Genomic DNA, 14,793 nt, shown 5'->3' with positions numbered 1-14,793 from the left:
AATTGCCATCTGAGTAGTCCTCAAGAAGCTGTGTGAGAGACGTGGAAGAAAATGCAGCTCTAAAACTGTCTCCGTCATGCAACTCCGACAGCCGTTTCGCCACTAAGGGCTTCTTCCAGGAGTGTCGTCACCAATGCGACTGGAGATTATATAGCGGTGCGCCTGTGATGATGTCATGAGTCAGATGGTGTAAACTGCCAATCAGGTAAGAGCCCGTCAGGTTCTCATGATGCGTGTCCACTGGTAGATGTGAGGCTGATCACAGGGGTGGAATGAACCAAACATCACGCTCAAAGCCCATAGTAATGCAAAAGTACATGACCCTGAAACTTAGAAAGAAGAATGTTAGGGACTTGGGTTATGAGACATGACACTAAAGATCTACATAACACTCCCACTAATAACCATTAAAAATAAATATAACGATGCGCAAATACAAATGTGAAAGAATTATTGACAGGAGGGCTATCGAGAAGATAAAAGTGCTGGGGTTACTGGTCTTTCATCTTGTCTCCTCTATTGTATGTGTGCATGTCTGATAAGTGTTTATTGGTCATTCTGTGTACAAAATGGAATGTGTGATTGGGCAAGGTTTGCTCTGCGATTATCCCAGGTAAATCATGTACTCCCTAGGAATTTGGGAGAAACAAGTATTATGGGATAGCTGCAATGTGCAATGTGGAGCTTGTGGATTGGGTGAAGGGATAATATATGCATATAAGATAAGGGTTATATGTAATGTATAAATACTGAGACTGGGATGACCCCACCTCAGATCACACTGAAACAGCTTGTTGATGTGTCATCTCCTTGTGCACTCGTAAATAAAGATTCCTTTATACTCACCGAACCTGCCTGCAGTTCTTGGTACCCCGGGAGTACCCCAGAAAAGGCTGCACCCACACAAACAATACAAAACAGTAGTTGCATAGTTCTTAGTTTGATTGAAGCTCTTATTTACCTGTATAATACCAGGAAAAGCACTCTGAATTAGATTTGCCACAATCAAACTGCATGCATGGACCTGCGTGTGTGGAAAATTAATGATCCTTAACCATTTGGAAGCATAGTGGGATGGGGATGAGCTTGGAACCTGGGAAGGAGGAGCCACCCTCCCTTAATCAGCTGTGACCAGCTGGACAAGATTGCAAAACAGAGAAAACCAGTGAGCTCCTAATTTATATACCCCCAAAGTAACCACAATATATATATTTGCATATGAGTGTCAAAACGGAGTGCAACTGGGCATGGCAATATATAGTTAATATATAGTATATAGTTAAGACAGAGCCCAATGCTACTTCCAATTACACATATACTGTGTGTGTGTGTGTGTGTGTGTGTGTGTGTGTGTGTGTGTGTGTGTGTGTGTGTGTGTGTGTGTGTGTGTGTGTGTGTGTGTGTGTGTGTGTGTGTGTGTGTGTGTGTGTGTGTGTGTGTGTGTGTCCTAACACTTATCAAATTCTTAATAACCTGTATAATACCAGGAAGAAAACTTTATAATAAAGCTGTTGTTATTAGCTGCATTGTTCTTAGTTTGATTGAAGCTATAATAAAGTTTTATTATAAAGCCATCGACACAAGTGATCATTTATTTACAGTGTTGGTTAAAAAAAAATCCCCATTTGTGAGGATTTTTTTAACCAACACTGTAAATAAATGATCACTTGCGTTGATGTCCATGGTTACAACTGGTCTCTGGCTTAAAACAGCTGGCAAGCTGTTACGTATTTTTGGAACAAATGAAAAATACGGACGAGACCACGAGTATTCTGAAGCTTACCTTAAACTAGCCCGGTTACATTCTGGGTATGTGCTGGGTGTAACCTGGCTAGTTTAAGGCACGTTTAAGGCATTTCTGCATTGACTAATGACCCATAGGATTAACACAGCAGGGGTCCCTGGCAATCCCATTCAGTTTGAATGGGACTGCCAGGGACCCCCGCTGTTAATCTGATGGGCCATTAATCAATGCAGAAATGCTGGGTCTAGTTTAAGGCAAGTTTAAGGCATGTATTCAGAATGTACCTGGGTCTTTTTGGCGATTGCCACTGGTTTGTGTTAGAATAACCGTGGGCACTACAGTAAGTGGATATTATAAGTTTTTATTGCACTCACCGGGAGGGAATATGCAATGTATACTTGAAGTGCCTGATTCAATATTCAGTGGCCAACCGCACTGAAAAGAGAATATAGAATTGGGCATGGTAATGCCAAAGTGTGAAAACAGAATAACATCCAAAGGCACAAGAAGCACTGGATTGGAGTAACTCCCAATTCACGGGTAATGTAGATGTTGTACCTTGCCCCCAATAAAATACTGTTCATTCATCTGTATCTAAGGTGTCTGTGTACATTTTATGTTTGTTAAATTAACGTGATCCCAACTTCCAAAGAATTTAAGCTTCAAATACCTTTACAGCTTTGGTTTTATTCCTGTTAAAGTAATTTATCCATGAGGCGAGCAAAACGTTTCTTCATCTACAAAATATTCCTACCTCTTTCCACAGACCTCCTGCTACAGATGGCTTTTCAAACAGTTTTTTGGCAGATGCATTAAATGTGATCCAGTCACAAGTGTGCGTCTGTCATATGGACAATGAGCCAAAGCGGGTTATTTTGCCAACAGTAATAGCAGTTGACATTTTATGCTGCAAATTTAATCCAGACAGTATAACAAGCTTTAAAGTATGATACTACAGACATACAGTTATAGTCAGAATGTCACGTGGATTCATCCAACACTCACTGCTGCGTGTGTGTGTGTGTGTGTGTGTGTGTGTGTGTGTGTGTGTGTGTGTGTGTGTGTGTGTGTGTGTGTGTGTGTGTGTGTGTATACATACACACACACACACACACAGAAACACATACACACACACACCTTCTCTCATACACACATCAAGGTTTTAGGGTAAGTGGTCAACGGTTAGGGTAAGGAGTCTGATTAGTGGTAAAGGGCTAAGGTTAGGGACTTATCTTTACGGTGGAACAGCTTGCGGCTGATCGGCCACGGCGGGATGACCACTAGGGTTGCCAGGTGGCTTGTCCAAAAATACTGGACACAATGGTAAAAGATGCGACGCCCCCCGAATACATATAATATAATACATACCCCCCGCCTCCCGAATACATATAACAAATACCCCCACGCCCCTGAATACATATAAAAAATACCCCCACCACCCAATACATATAAAAATCAGACTTACCTTGGGGATGGTGTCAGGTCAGGCACGGTAGCAGCGGGGGGGGGGGGCTGGTGGCTGCGGAGGTGGGGCAGTGGCTGTGGAGGGGTGGCTGTGGTGGGGGGGCGCGGTGGGTGGCGGCGGCTGGTCAGAGCAGTTGCCGCCATGCCCAGCTCTCCCCCAGATTTCATTTTATACTGGACGCAGGGGCAAAATACCGGGCAGTCCTGTTAAAAACCGGACACTTGGCAACCATAAATTGATTGCACCAAAATGTCCTAGACAGGATTTAGCCTGTGTGATTTTCAGCATAGCTAAAGATGCACGACAAAAAGATACTTCATCACAAATATTCACGTAACAGAGGAAGAGCAGAATACAGTCTGTAACATCCATGGATTTAGATAACAAGTCTCTACCCTTCCCAATTCTATACCGGGTAGGTGGGAGGGGTACCCCTCAGGGTCTAGAGATAGAGGGCCTATTTGACCCATGCTTTTTTTGGAAGGAGTGATAGAAGGGTATTGCTGCCCGGACCTCCATTTTACAGCAGATTTGAGAGGGAATCTATTCCTGGTGGCCCGTGCCCAGTATCCAAGGCAACCAGACCTTCTGGAACTCTGAGCAGGTGCTATTATTGAGACAGACTAACTTCTCCATGCAGCAGACTTGCCAAACTTTATTTTTGATTTTGGAGATTGATGGGATTATTGACTGCTTCCAAACTGCCGCCAGTTCACGTCTAGCGGCTATGGACCTATGCCACAATAATTTGTTCTCGTGAGAAGATGGCATGATTTTGGCCGAGAACTGGGTCGTATCAGGTTTGATAGCTGGAGAGTAGCAGGTGTTGCGAGATTAAGAGAGGTGGGTCCAGAAGGGTCTCCCAAGCCTTTTGAATATTTTAACAAAGAAAAATGTATCCCAAATAACCTGTTCTTTCAGTATCTTCAACTGATGGCCTTTTACAATAAAATTCAGCCCCTTGATTCTCTAACCAAATTTGAGACTCTCTGCCTGGGGACAGACACGTCAGGTCTTATATCAAACCTTCATGGTTGCTTTGTGAACACCCCTCTCCATACACTTCAAAAACGGAAATATATGTCCCAATGGGAAAAAAACCCGAGGGAGGAATTAGACTTGGAGGACTGGGATGATATTTTCCTGGCGGAGGCTAGATCCTCCATGTGTGTCACTATTAGAGAAAATGCCAACAAGATTCTGATGAGGTGGTATTTGACCCCCATGAGGCTTGCCAAGTTCATCCCAGGATATCCATCAACATGCCCAAAGGGATGCGAGGAACAGGCCACGTTCCTGCATATGGGTTGGGGATGCCAGCTTGTGGCCACTTACTGGGCTAAGACCAATGTATGGGCCCTGAGATTCTTTGGTTTGGACTTCCCTCTAGACGCCTGGCTGTTTCTACTTAAAAAAAACATGCCATCTTCTCACGGGACAAGGAACACATTATTGTGAAACAATGCATTCTTAAAGGACTCCACATGTCGTAAATGGTGTAAACCACTACAATATGCAATAAGTAATGTATCCATAAACCATGGATAAGCAGAAATACATGTTAACCTTATCAGAGCCTCAGACATCCACCAGTGGCACCTTGCATCCCCATTATAAGATCCAAAAGCAACAATGGAGTATTTTATTTGAAATATTATGTTGCTCTGTAAATAATTGTTTTATATTGAAAAGTTCAAACATTGTAAAACATTGTAATTATAACTTTTAGACAGGGAACACATGAGGATAGTAAATAATGGATGTAAAAAGTTAACTTTGACAGAAACTTCTTTCTTTTTAACAAAGTATCGTAGAAATATGGCTGTGCATATTTAAGGCAGCAATCCCCATTTGAAAAGGATTTTTATTTTTTCACAGTTCACTTTAACCTATTTAGGGTTTATTTGTGCTTGTTTTGACATACGAAAAAGCCAAGACTCCTGGTTGTAGTTTCCTGTGTGCTGCGGAAGCGACCTCTGACCCCGCTGTCCTTTTGTGTCCACGGGAAAGTATGCTTGTCCTGTGAATAAAGGTATTCATCACTCTGTAACCATAAGGTTCCCCGAACATGGGAGGACCATGAATCGGCTCTGAAGGACCTCCCCTCGTTGACGTGTATAAAAATGAAATAGTCATGAGCAGCGTGAATTATTGCTTTTACCCTTTGGGTGCCAGAAGGGCCGCCCGCACTAGGTAATTTGACTCTGCGTCTCTTAACCCCAAAATGGAAGATGATTCATCATTATTTTTCCATTTCCCTACAGTACAGATTGCATCCTACCCTCCATAGGAACGCAGGGCTCTCTCCCCTAGAAAACGAGCACTATGCAGGCATGACGTAGCCACTATAATGTATGGTGCCCCTGGAGTGCCAGACCACATGACGTAGCGGCTACATCATGGGCCACCTAAGGCCGAGTCCATAGAAGGACAGGCCGTGCTGAGCCGTGCGGGCGCTCCGCGCTGAGCCCCTGCATCCTCAATGAGGATGCCTTTAGAGGGGGCTCATGCGAGCGTCTGCAGGCGTGCGGAGGCGCTGGAGTTTTCAGCCTAGCGTCGAGCTGTTTTTCAGCGCGCTGTCGGCTGAAAACATCCAATCAGCGGGGAGCTGCGTCAACGTCACGGCGCCGTGACGTCGACGTCAGTGCGTCGCGGGCGATTGGCCCAGCGACGTCACTGCCCCGCCTCCGATCGCGCCCGCTGGCTCGCCTGCATGGGCATGAAATCGTGCAGATTTCAGCAGGCGAGCCTCAGCGTCAGCGCGGTTCGGAACTCCTCATCCCTCTATGGCCCGGGCCTAAAGGGTAAAACAAACCCATTATTCGAGTTAGTGGCTTTTCTAACATGTTTGTAAACAGATCATTAAAAAAAAGTCATTGATCTCTTCCCATAATAGTCTTGTAAATACTTAAAATGTAATCCTTTAATTTGAATGTTTGTTGTTTTGTTTTTTGTTTTTTAAATATGCTTGCAAATAATTTTGTTTATATATTTTTTTTTGTTAATACGTGTCCCACCTATTTAGGTAAATCTGAAGCACCCTAGGAGGGCAGATAGCCTTGGGTTGGGAACCGATTACAGAAATTATGGGGGGTTATTCACTGAAGTGTGAGTGCAGATCAGGGGGCTATGACACAAAATCTTATTGAAGTTATAGGGATAGTGCCCTGATTAGCATCTTCGCACTCAATGCATAACCCCAATACAGATGTAGCCAATGTTTATCCAACCCGAGGCGCGCTCCCGGCGGTGAAATGACGTGATAGCCTGCCGCCTTCTTGTGCGTTGTTGATTCAAAACAAAGACTCTTCTCCCGCTGGTTCATTTTGTAAATCCCACTGCAGCGCACCGCAGGTTACAATAACGTGGCTACATCTGTAGGTCTCTAAGACACTATTAAGATGCATCACCAAGGCAACCTTTAGTTACATTAACTTGATTAGGAAGGCGGACATCTTCGAAATGCTTGCAGCATACAAAGGACATGTGAGCTTGTTAGTTGCTGCAGTGAAAGGCCATTGAGTGCTCTGAAGCAAATTAAAGCACAGCTAAATAGTTGTCTCAGTGTGACAGGAAAATGCTCTATTGTCTTTTCGTACCAGCTGGTGTTATGAATGTTTGTTTGCAACCTCCTGTCTCATTTATAGCGTGTTTTAACTAGAAACTGGACAGAAAGCAAGCAGCAATAAGAAGGCACCATTTCTTATCAGCCTTTACAGTATATACACAAGTTGTTTATACATTTTTTTATTATTATTAAAGAAATCCCCTCAAATTTTAACAAATCTTTTCCTTAGTTTATTACAGCAGCGGGCTGTTTAAATTTATATCACGCCACTCTGATCTTTAAAGACCCCCCTAGTTCCAAATATTATTTTTATGTGGTGGTTAAAAAAAAAATCAATATGGCTTCTGGGCTCACCATTAGAAAGTGGCAACGTTATCCCCTAGTGATGTTGAGGCTTTTTATTGGCTGCCGGAGTAACGCTGACCCTGGTGGCCATATTGTGGGGATACAACAGAGGATATCTGAGGAAACGGTGAGTTCCTGGAACAATTCTGGGGGATACCCCTGGGTTCAGGTAATGTAATAAATGTGCAGCTCGGGTTGCCGCCGCCTTGGAAGAACTCTGCATGATACGTGTGTAAAGTGCAACTTGGCAAACTATGAAGTGATAGAACACTGTGTCAAACCTTCCTTTTGTCATGTGTTTTTATTAGGAAATGTTTAACGGCAATGTCACTGCCTTTAAAGATTTTGATTCTAGTGTCAGATCTGTGTGAACTATGGCAAAAAATGAGATTGTAAATTCCCTGTGGTAAATAATAGACTGGGAACACATGCACACTATGTATTGAACATTGATTTAGGTCAATGTATACTGTATTGAGGTTTGTATAGAGTTGTCTCAGTGGCAGTTGAATACAGCATATTGTTAATGTTAATCCTTCTTCGGTCCTTTTTTAGAGTAGTGCTTCGGACTTGGTGTTGGGTGTATTTTGATTCACTCCTGTTTGGAGTGCCACAACTTATTTATTTTTAATTTTTTAACCTCTTTCATGGGGTCTTTTAATGCGTACAACAAAAAAACAAAAAGCCCTAATGCAACAGCCAAAGTACAAAGTATATTGTTAAATACTGATCTGTTTGTCTTCTCATAAGTATGGGTCATTTAGTTGAACTCTCTGGCCAAAGCATTCCAAGCCTGCAGCCATATCCCGGCATGACCACTCTACAAGTCCTAACACTAACTGTGAAAATAGCACTCCTTTTGATATATATATGTATATGTGTATATGAACAGCTCAACCCCCTTATAACGCTGTGCTTGGGGTCCAAAGAATCACATCGCCCTATAAGCGGATCGCGTTAGAAATAATGTACAATTGTATGCATTGTACAATAAAGTATTTAAGACACCAATAATAGTGCTGTAAAGTATTCATAAATACAAAAATTGGGAGCCACGCTTGCATCGCGTTATAAGCGGATTCGCGTTGTAACGGATCGCGTTATAATGGGGTTGAGCTGTATACAGGCATACCCCGGTTTAAGGACACTCACTTTAAGTACACTCGCGAGTAAGTACATATCGCCCAATAGGCAAACGGCAGCTCACGCATGCGCCTGTCATCACGTCCTGAACAGCAATACCAGCTCCTTACCTGTACCGAAGCTGTGCGCAAGCGGGGAGACTATAGCGCCTGTTACACATGCGTTATTTACATCAGTTATGCACGTACATAACGATTGCAGTACAGTACATGCATCGATAAGTGGGAAAAAAGGTAGTGCTTCACTTTAAGTACATTTTCGCTTTACATACATGCTCCGGTCCCATTGTGTATGTTAATGCGGGGTATGCCTGTATGTTAGTTGGTGTTGGGCTGCAGACTTACTGTATAACGCCTTGGCGTTTAACTAAATGACCCATACTTATGAGAAGACAAATGGATAAGTATTTAACTACAGTACAGTATAGACTTTGTCATTTGGATGTTGCATTTGGGCTTTTTGTTGTCTACAGTGCATTTGGTCACACCCAATAGCATTCCTTTTGACACAAATATATATATGCTGTGGGTGTTGGGCTCAGAGCCTTGCAGGGATTGTGTCGGTCTTTTTATTGTGCTTTTAAAATCATCTCCATACGACTGCATTTCTAATAACATTCACAGTTGACATTTTTACAAGTCACCGAAGACAAAATATTTGCATCACCATCATATAAGGAAGTGAAGTGTATATTTTAAATAACCACATTCATTTATCTGAAGTAAAAAATATCTCTGTTTAGCTCGTGGGACCCTACAGTTCGAAGCTTAAAGAAAAGACAAAAGTTAAAAACAATTTGCGGTTTATACTATATCCTCCAAAGCAGCTGTTTCCCAATTAAATTTTCTTGATTACAATTGTGACTTTCGGCCACAAACGGCCTGATCGGCTGAACTAGCTGTAAAAGCCCTTAATGTGCAATACAGTAGTCATTTCCATGCATAACACTGAAAGTGACCTGTATTTGTTGAGAACAATTCATTTATTGATATCCATGTTATTTAAATTATTTCTAAGGAAATCAATTGCGTTAATAATTTGTTTACAATATATAGTTTTCTTTCCTGCTTCTATTTCCCTGGCTGCTATTCTCTTCCATAATAGTAACAGAGTATTTACATTAGTGGGGTAATACACACCAATGATCAGAGACAGATCTATGTATTATACCTCACCGCTCTCGCATGACCTTTGTACTACAAAGAAAGAAACTACTACAGGAAATAATACAGTGACAGACCTGTGTTTACAGGTGCCCAGCATTTGTCGTTGCACACACAATGAAAGCCTGTACTCTTGTGTTTTTGTCAGTTATTTTTCACACAAGGAAGCTTTGCCTTTTATAGGAAAGACATACTGTTTCGTTTTTTATGTCTTGGGGATTTGCATCCAAAGAAAGATCCAACTAAGCTGTGCATTGTAAAGGGACTCCATTAATAAAAATACCACTTGTGGTGCATTTGCATGTCTCAAACACGTCTGCAACTCTGTCTTTCTCCATTATCGCTTAGCAAACAGTGCTTCCACTGCAGCCAGGGATTCTGGGTAATGACATGCCAATGAGCACAATGTGTTACTCTTTTTAACATGGGGCTGTATATGTTAATGCTTGCCGTATTGTACAGCTTTTTTAAGCACAGCCTGGGTTGAAGTAAAGGGACTCCCAAATTAAACCGGGTTTGTGTCCTGTTTTTTCTCGTCAACCGTATATTTTTAGAGGTGCAATGTTATCTCTATTATCTTCCCAGCCAGACTTGCTTTTGTGGTTCGGGCTTTTGAACGTAGCCCAAAAACCAGGGATACAAATAGCCGCCAAGAAACTGGGAACAGAGATGTTCGAAACTGCAAAATGCATTAGTGACATTGTACGTGTTTTTTTTTTTTTAATTAAATTTGATTTCGCCAAGCCTCCAATGGTTTGTCATTTTGCTAAATTAGTCTTAGATTTAGCAATTTTGCTAAATATTGCCGTACCGTGGGCGGAACATGGTGTGTGTATTTGTAGTCTCCGTTTTAGACTTATGTGGCTATTTTTACAGTAGAGAATTTTACAAGCACATGTAGAGATTATAAAGAATGTTGTGAAAGGTTTGCACATTTTTAAAATGGGAACCCCAGTTGGAAGAGGTGGGCTACTTGCAGTAGAATTATCTGCATCTGCTCCAAGGCAATGGCCATTTTGTCTTCCGTTCCCCTCTCCCCTCCCCTCCCTCCCCTTCCCCTGTAACCTTTTTCAGTCCCCTTATGAGCTTCAATGAACGTCACAAGAGTCGGCACGATAGTGGCCCTTGTGATTTCCCCTGCAAGTCAGGGATTTTGCCTGTGTTGAGGATTTACCATTCTGCGGCTTTTCGAGAGTTGTAGCAACAATGTGCCTGAAAAGAGGAGGTTCGCCTCTTGCATTCAAACTGGGTTGGCAATCTGGGCCATGTGCACCTTTTATTATCTTGTATATTTAGCATTTGAAGATGATGTGGTGGACAATAGAACCAAATGTAGTGTGGTGCAGGCCCTTCTGACAGCAAAGAGTTGATCGTGAATGCAAGCTTTTTTTGAAGCACATTGAAAATAAGATGTTAGAAATTAATTGAAAAGAAGACAATACATGGCACACTTCATATTAACTTTTAAAGTGGGTGTTCTTAAGCTCCACTTTGCAATGTATATGTGTATTGTGATCATTTAAAAGCAATAGCCAGATGATCTCTTACGCCATTTGAAATGTGTTTAATTACGGTGCAAAACCTAAATCTGCACCTCTACAATATTACTTAATATACTATACATTTTGCAGTCAGTACGGGCTAATATAGTACTTACACCTGTATACTGTACCTGAATATAGAAATCTATTCTAGTCTCTTAACCCTCATACAGCGTATATATTGGTGATATTATAGGTGTGGACATATAAATGAGCACACCCTGCATGTCACTTTTTAGATCCCTATACTGTACAACTTTGCTTCATTAAACAGCTTGTGCAGCCAGGTCTGGATTGAAGGAACTATAGATCCTTCAACACACTCAAGAATAGCCTTTTTGTTGTTTTTGAAGAAATCAGCAGCTTATATATATATATTCATTCTATGCTTTGCTGTCTCCAGCATTATAGGGATTAGTAGCTATATGCTCACAGCTGCCTCCTCAAATGTTTAACTGAAAACGCCAAGGGCTGTGAATTGAAGAGAAAGCGTTCCTGGGATTGGTTGGCAGTTCTGTTGCAGACCCAGGTGGCAAGCACTGACAGCTCCGTGTCACATGATGGCTATTAGTGCCTGCTTTTCCATTTGCCTGGCTCTGCTTCTCAGCTGAACACAGGCATCCTGACGCTGCCAAGAATGTCACTGAGGAGGGGGGAATAAGCCTGGGGGACAGAGTTACAGAAAAGGCATCTTCCTTTTGCAACCTCCCCAGGCCCCTTCATGTTGTTCAGTCTGACACTATTTGGTGGAGGAGGTACATGGTCACAGTTGCCAAGAGACCATAGTCAGGTGACGGATGCCATATGAGATGCATTTTAAAACTGAACGATAAACTCAGCTGGCGCACACTCGTCACAGACTTTTCGTCTACGTTAATGAGCACAATATTTGGGTGTCCGCAGTTTGTATAATAGAAGAGACGAAACACCATTGTGTCAAAGAAGAGAAGGACTGTTTGCAGCCTCTCAGGATTCAGAGCAGATTAAATGGATCTTGGTGCAAAAGCACAGACTTTGCCACGGGCAACAGATTCTCTCAGGGTGGCTTTTCTCATCTGGATAGGATTGCACAGCATGGACAGTGTATTGTTCAAGTTACAGCTCTCCATGCATCACCTGACAGCCTTGTGGTTTGGGCTGAATATGGTTTATTGCTATTTTTAACACCCGGTTGGTAGCCTGTTCGTATTGGGTGGTTCCTATTTTGAAAGGGTTTTCGGGAAAAGGTGGAGCTGCAGAAGAGACAAAGATGCAGTCAAGGTACCCATAAAACAGTGTAAAAGTTGCCCATTTTTTGGTGTTTTAAATGTCCATCATAAACTGAAACAATATCAATAACAAGAAGATAATTAAACAATGTTTAATTATTTTTTTGCCTGATTTTAATCAAATATCTGTATAATCTCTTCAAACCCAGAGAGTCCAGCAAGCAATTAATATATGTCAAGCTGAACAGGGGGCAAAAGTTTATTTAACCCATGACTTGCTGGTTCATCTGGCACATAGGTGATTAATGGGGCCTGTCTGCCTTGAATAAAAATATATATAAAGCCATACAGTAAATATATTATTTTTAAGTCATCACTATTTTTTTTTATTTTTTTGCAATCCACTTATAGTTTTATTGTTGGAGAAATATTAATGCAGAATAGTATATGTGGGGTCACAGAAAAATGACCACTTTTGTGAACAATTGTGTTTTTTTTTTTTTTTTTACAATCTCTGATCAGTACAGCACTCATTCTGGTTCTAAGCATGAGTATTACAGTATGTATATTCCAGGGTATGTATTGTTGTACACTTAACACCATCTTTTTTTCATTTTCGATATCTGTTTTGTAATTTAAGGTACGTTTAATATCTATTCAAATTAGAACACAAAAGGCTAATTCTGAATTTCAGAAATACCATTGGATATACAATACATGCTGCTTTCATTAGCAGCTACTGAATGGTTAAACACCTATCTTTTCAAAACTGCAACCTTGGGGTCCTCCAGAGCTGAACTGCTTTATTTTCAGCTCTGGAGGCACCCCAGCTACTGAGATAATTACCGGTGTGCACTCGCTCTCTTTATCATTTCTCTCAACAGTAGACACTTATCTGCCTTAGACAAGATTGCTCCTTGTACCACACGTCGCCCCCGACAATCCAACCCAAAACCATGGCACACTCCAAAAGTGCGTATGCACTGCGGAACGTTGCTGGAGGAAATGCCGCTCTAAAGCAGACTTCAGCCACTATAAATTCATACTTTTCTCCTATAACCCTGCCCTCTCCCTTTCCAAGCAAACCCATTTTTCGTCACTCATACAAACTCTGTCCCATAACTTTCAATGTTATTCACCACCCTTTTCCGCTCAACCACACATGCACCCCCTTCTATCTTCATGGCTGGAGACCACGCCACCTACGTACTTCACAGACATGACATCTCCATGTCAAGCTCCACGCGCACAACCTACATCCCCTAACACAGGGATGCGCAAACTATTCCCCCTGCGCCCCCCTGCCTACTCGCCCCTCCCCCCCCCCACCGGAACTACTCCGGCGTCATGTGACGTGATGTTGCCATAGCAATGCGACGTCACGTGACCCGCAGCGACACAAAGATAAGGGAAGTTACAGAGGCCTTGTGCAGTTCCCCAGCATTTAATTGAAATGCCTTTGGAGAAGTGCAGGGCCTCAGTAACTGCCCCCCCCCCCCCCGAATATCTCACGCCCCCCTGTATGCACACCCCTGCCCTAGCACACTTAAATCCACACACTGCTAATTTTTCCCTGTGATTGAATACGAGGTCTCCATGCTTTTCTCATCATGCCCTGCAACCTGCCCCCTTGATCACATTCCCTCCTCTGCTCCTTCTCTGGCACACTAAGCCCCACCCTTTTTAACCTCTCTCACCTCTGGCACATTCCCATCTTGTTTCAAACATGCAATCATCATGCCCATTTTACAGAAACACTCTCTTGACTCTGTCTTCCGCTCCAGCTACTGACCTTTATCTATTCTCCCCTTTTCCTTCAAGCTGCTTGAGGCTTGTAAACATCTGCCTGACTCAGTTTCTCTCCTCCTTCTTGGCTTTGCAATCTGGTTTCCATCCTCTATACTCCACTGAGATAGCACTACCAAAAGTGGCCCATGACCTTCTTGCTAATTCTACTGGATCTCTCTGCTGTCTTTGGCACTGTTGATCACCCCCTTCTCCTGAACACTCCAGTCCATTGGTCTCAGTGACACAGCCTCCTTGTTCACATCCTACAGTACCTATCCAACAGCTACCTCAGTGTTTCCTTTTCTGGTATCTTCCTCTCTCTGTTGGGGTCCCACAAGGCTCTATTCTTGGCCCTCTGCTCTTCTTACTCTATACCTTTTTTCTTGGCGAACTAATATCTCATCAACACTTCAAGCCTGCTGTCTAGGGGTCATCTTTGACTCTCTGATCTCTCCTTCACTCCTCACATTCAGTCCCTCACAAAGTCCTGCCGTCTCCACCTCCGAAATGTTGCCAAGATGCCCTCTTCTCACTAGTGATGCAACTAAAATCATCACCAACTCATCTTTTCCCGCCTTGACTACTGCCTACCTTCTGTTAGTTGGCATTCCCTTGTCCGCCTATCACAACTCCTCTGATTCCTTCAAAACGCTGCTGCCAGACTCTGCTACCTCTCACCGCTCCACTTCTACTGCTCCACAACGCAAATTCCTACACTGGCTTCCCATATCCTCTAAAATCTAATTTAAAAACCTAGCTCTGACTTACAAAGCTCTCAACAACGATTCCCCCCTTACATCTCAGTCCTCATCCTCAAATATATCTCTT

General features: G+C 42.6%; 1 protein-coding gene across 3 annotated transcripts in view; it reads left to right on the top strand.

Moving 5' to 3' along the window:
* FNIP1 (folliculin interacting protein 1) overlaps positions 1 to 14,793 on the top strand; it is a 127,813-nt gene that overhangs the window by 32,136 nt on the left and 80,884 nt on the right. Inside the window, exon 1 of one of the 3 annotated variants that reach the window (XM_075601192.1) lies at positions 11,718 to 12,229. The exons of the other annotated variants lie outside the window; for them this stretch is intronic. Within the exon in view, the coding sequence (XP_075457307.1) occupies positions 12,219 to 12,229 (11 nt within the window). The 5' untranslated portion in view covers positions 11,718 to 12,218. Of the gene's footprint in view, positions 1 to 11,717; positions 12,230 to 14,793 lie in introns of those variants that run through there. 3 annotated transcript variants of the gene reach the window in all.

Source organism: Ascaphus truei, chromosome 5 (genome assembly GCF_040206685.1).
Source record: "Ascaphus truei isolate aAscTru1 chromosome 5, aAscTru1.hap1, whole genome shotgun sequence".
Taxonomy (NCBI): Eukaryota; Metazoa; Chordata; class Amphibia; order Anura; family Ascaphidae; genus Ascaphus; species Ascaphus truei.
This window is presented reverse-complemented; position numbering and strand designations above follow the sequence as displayed.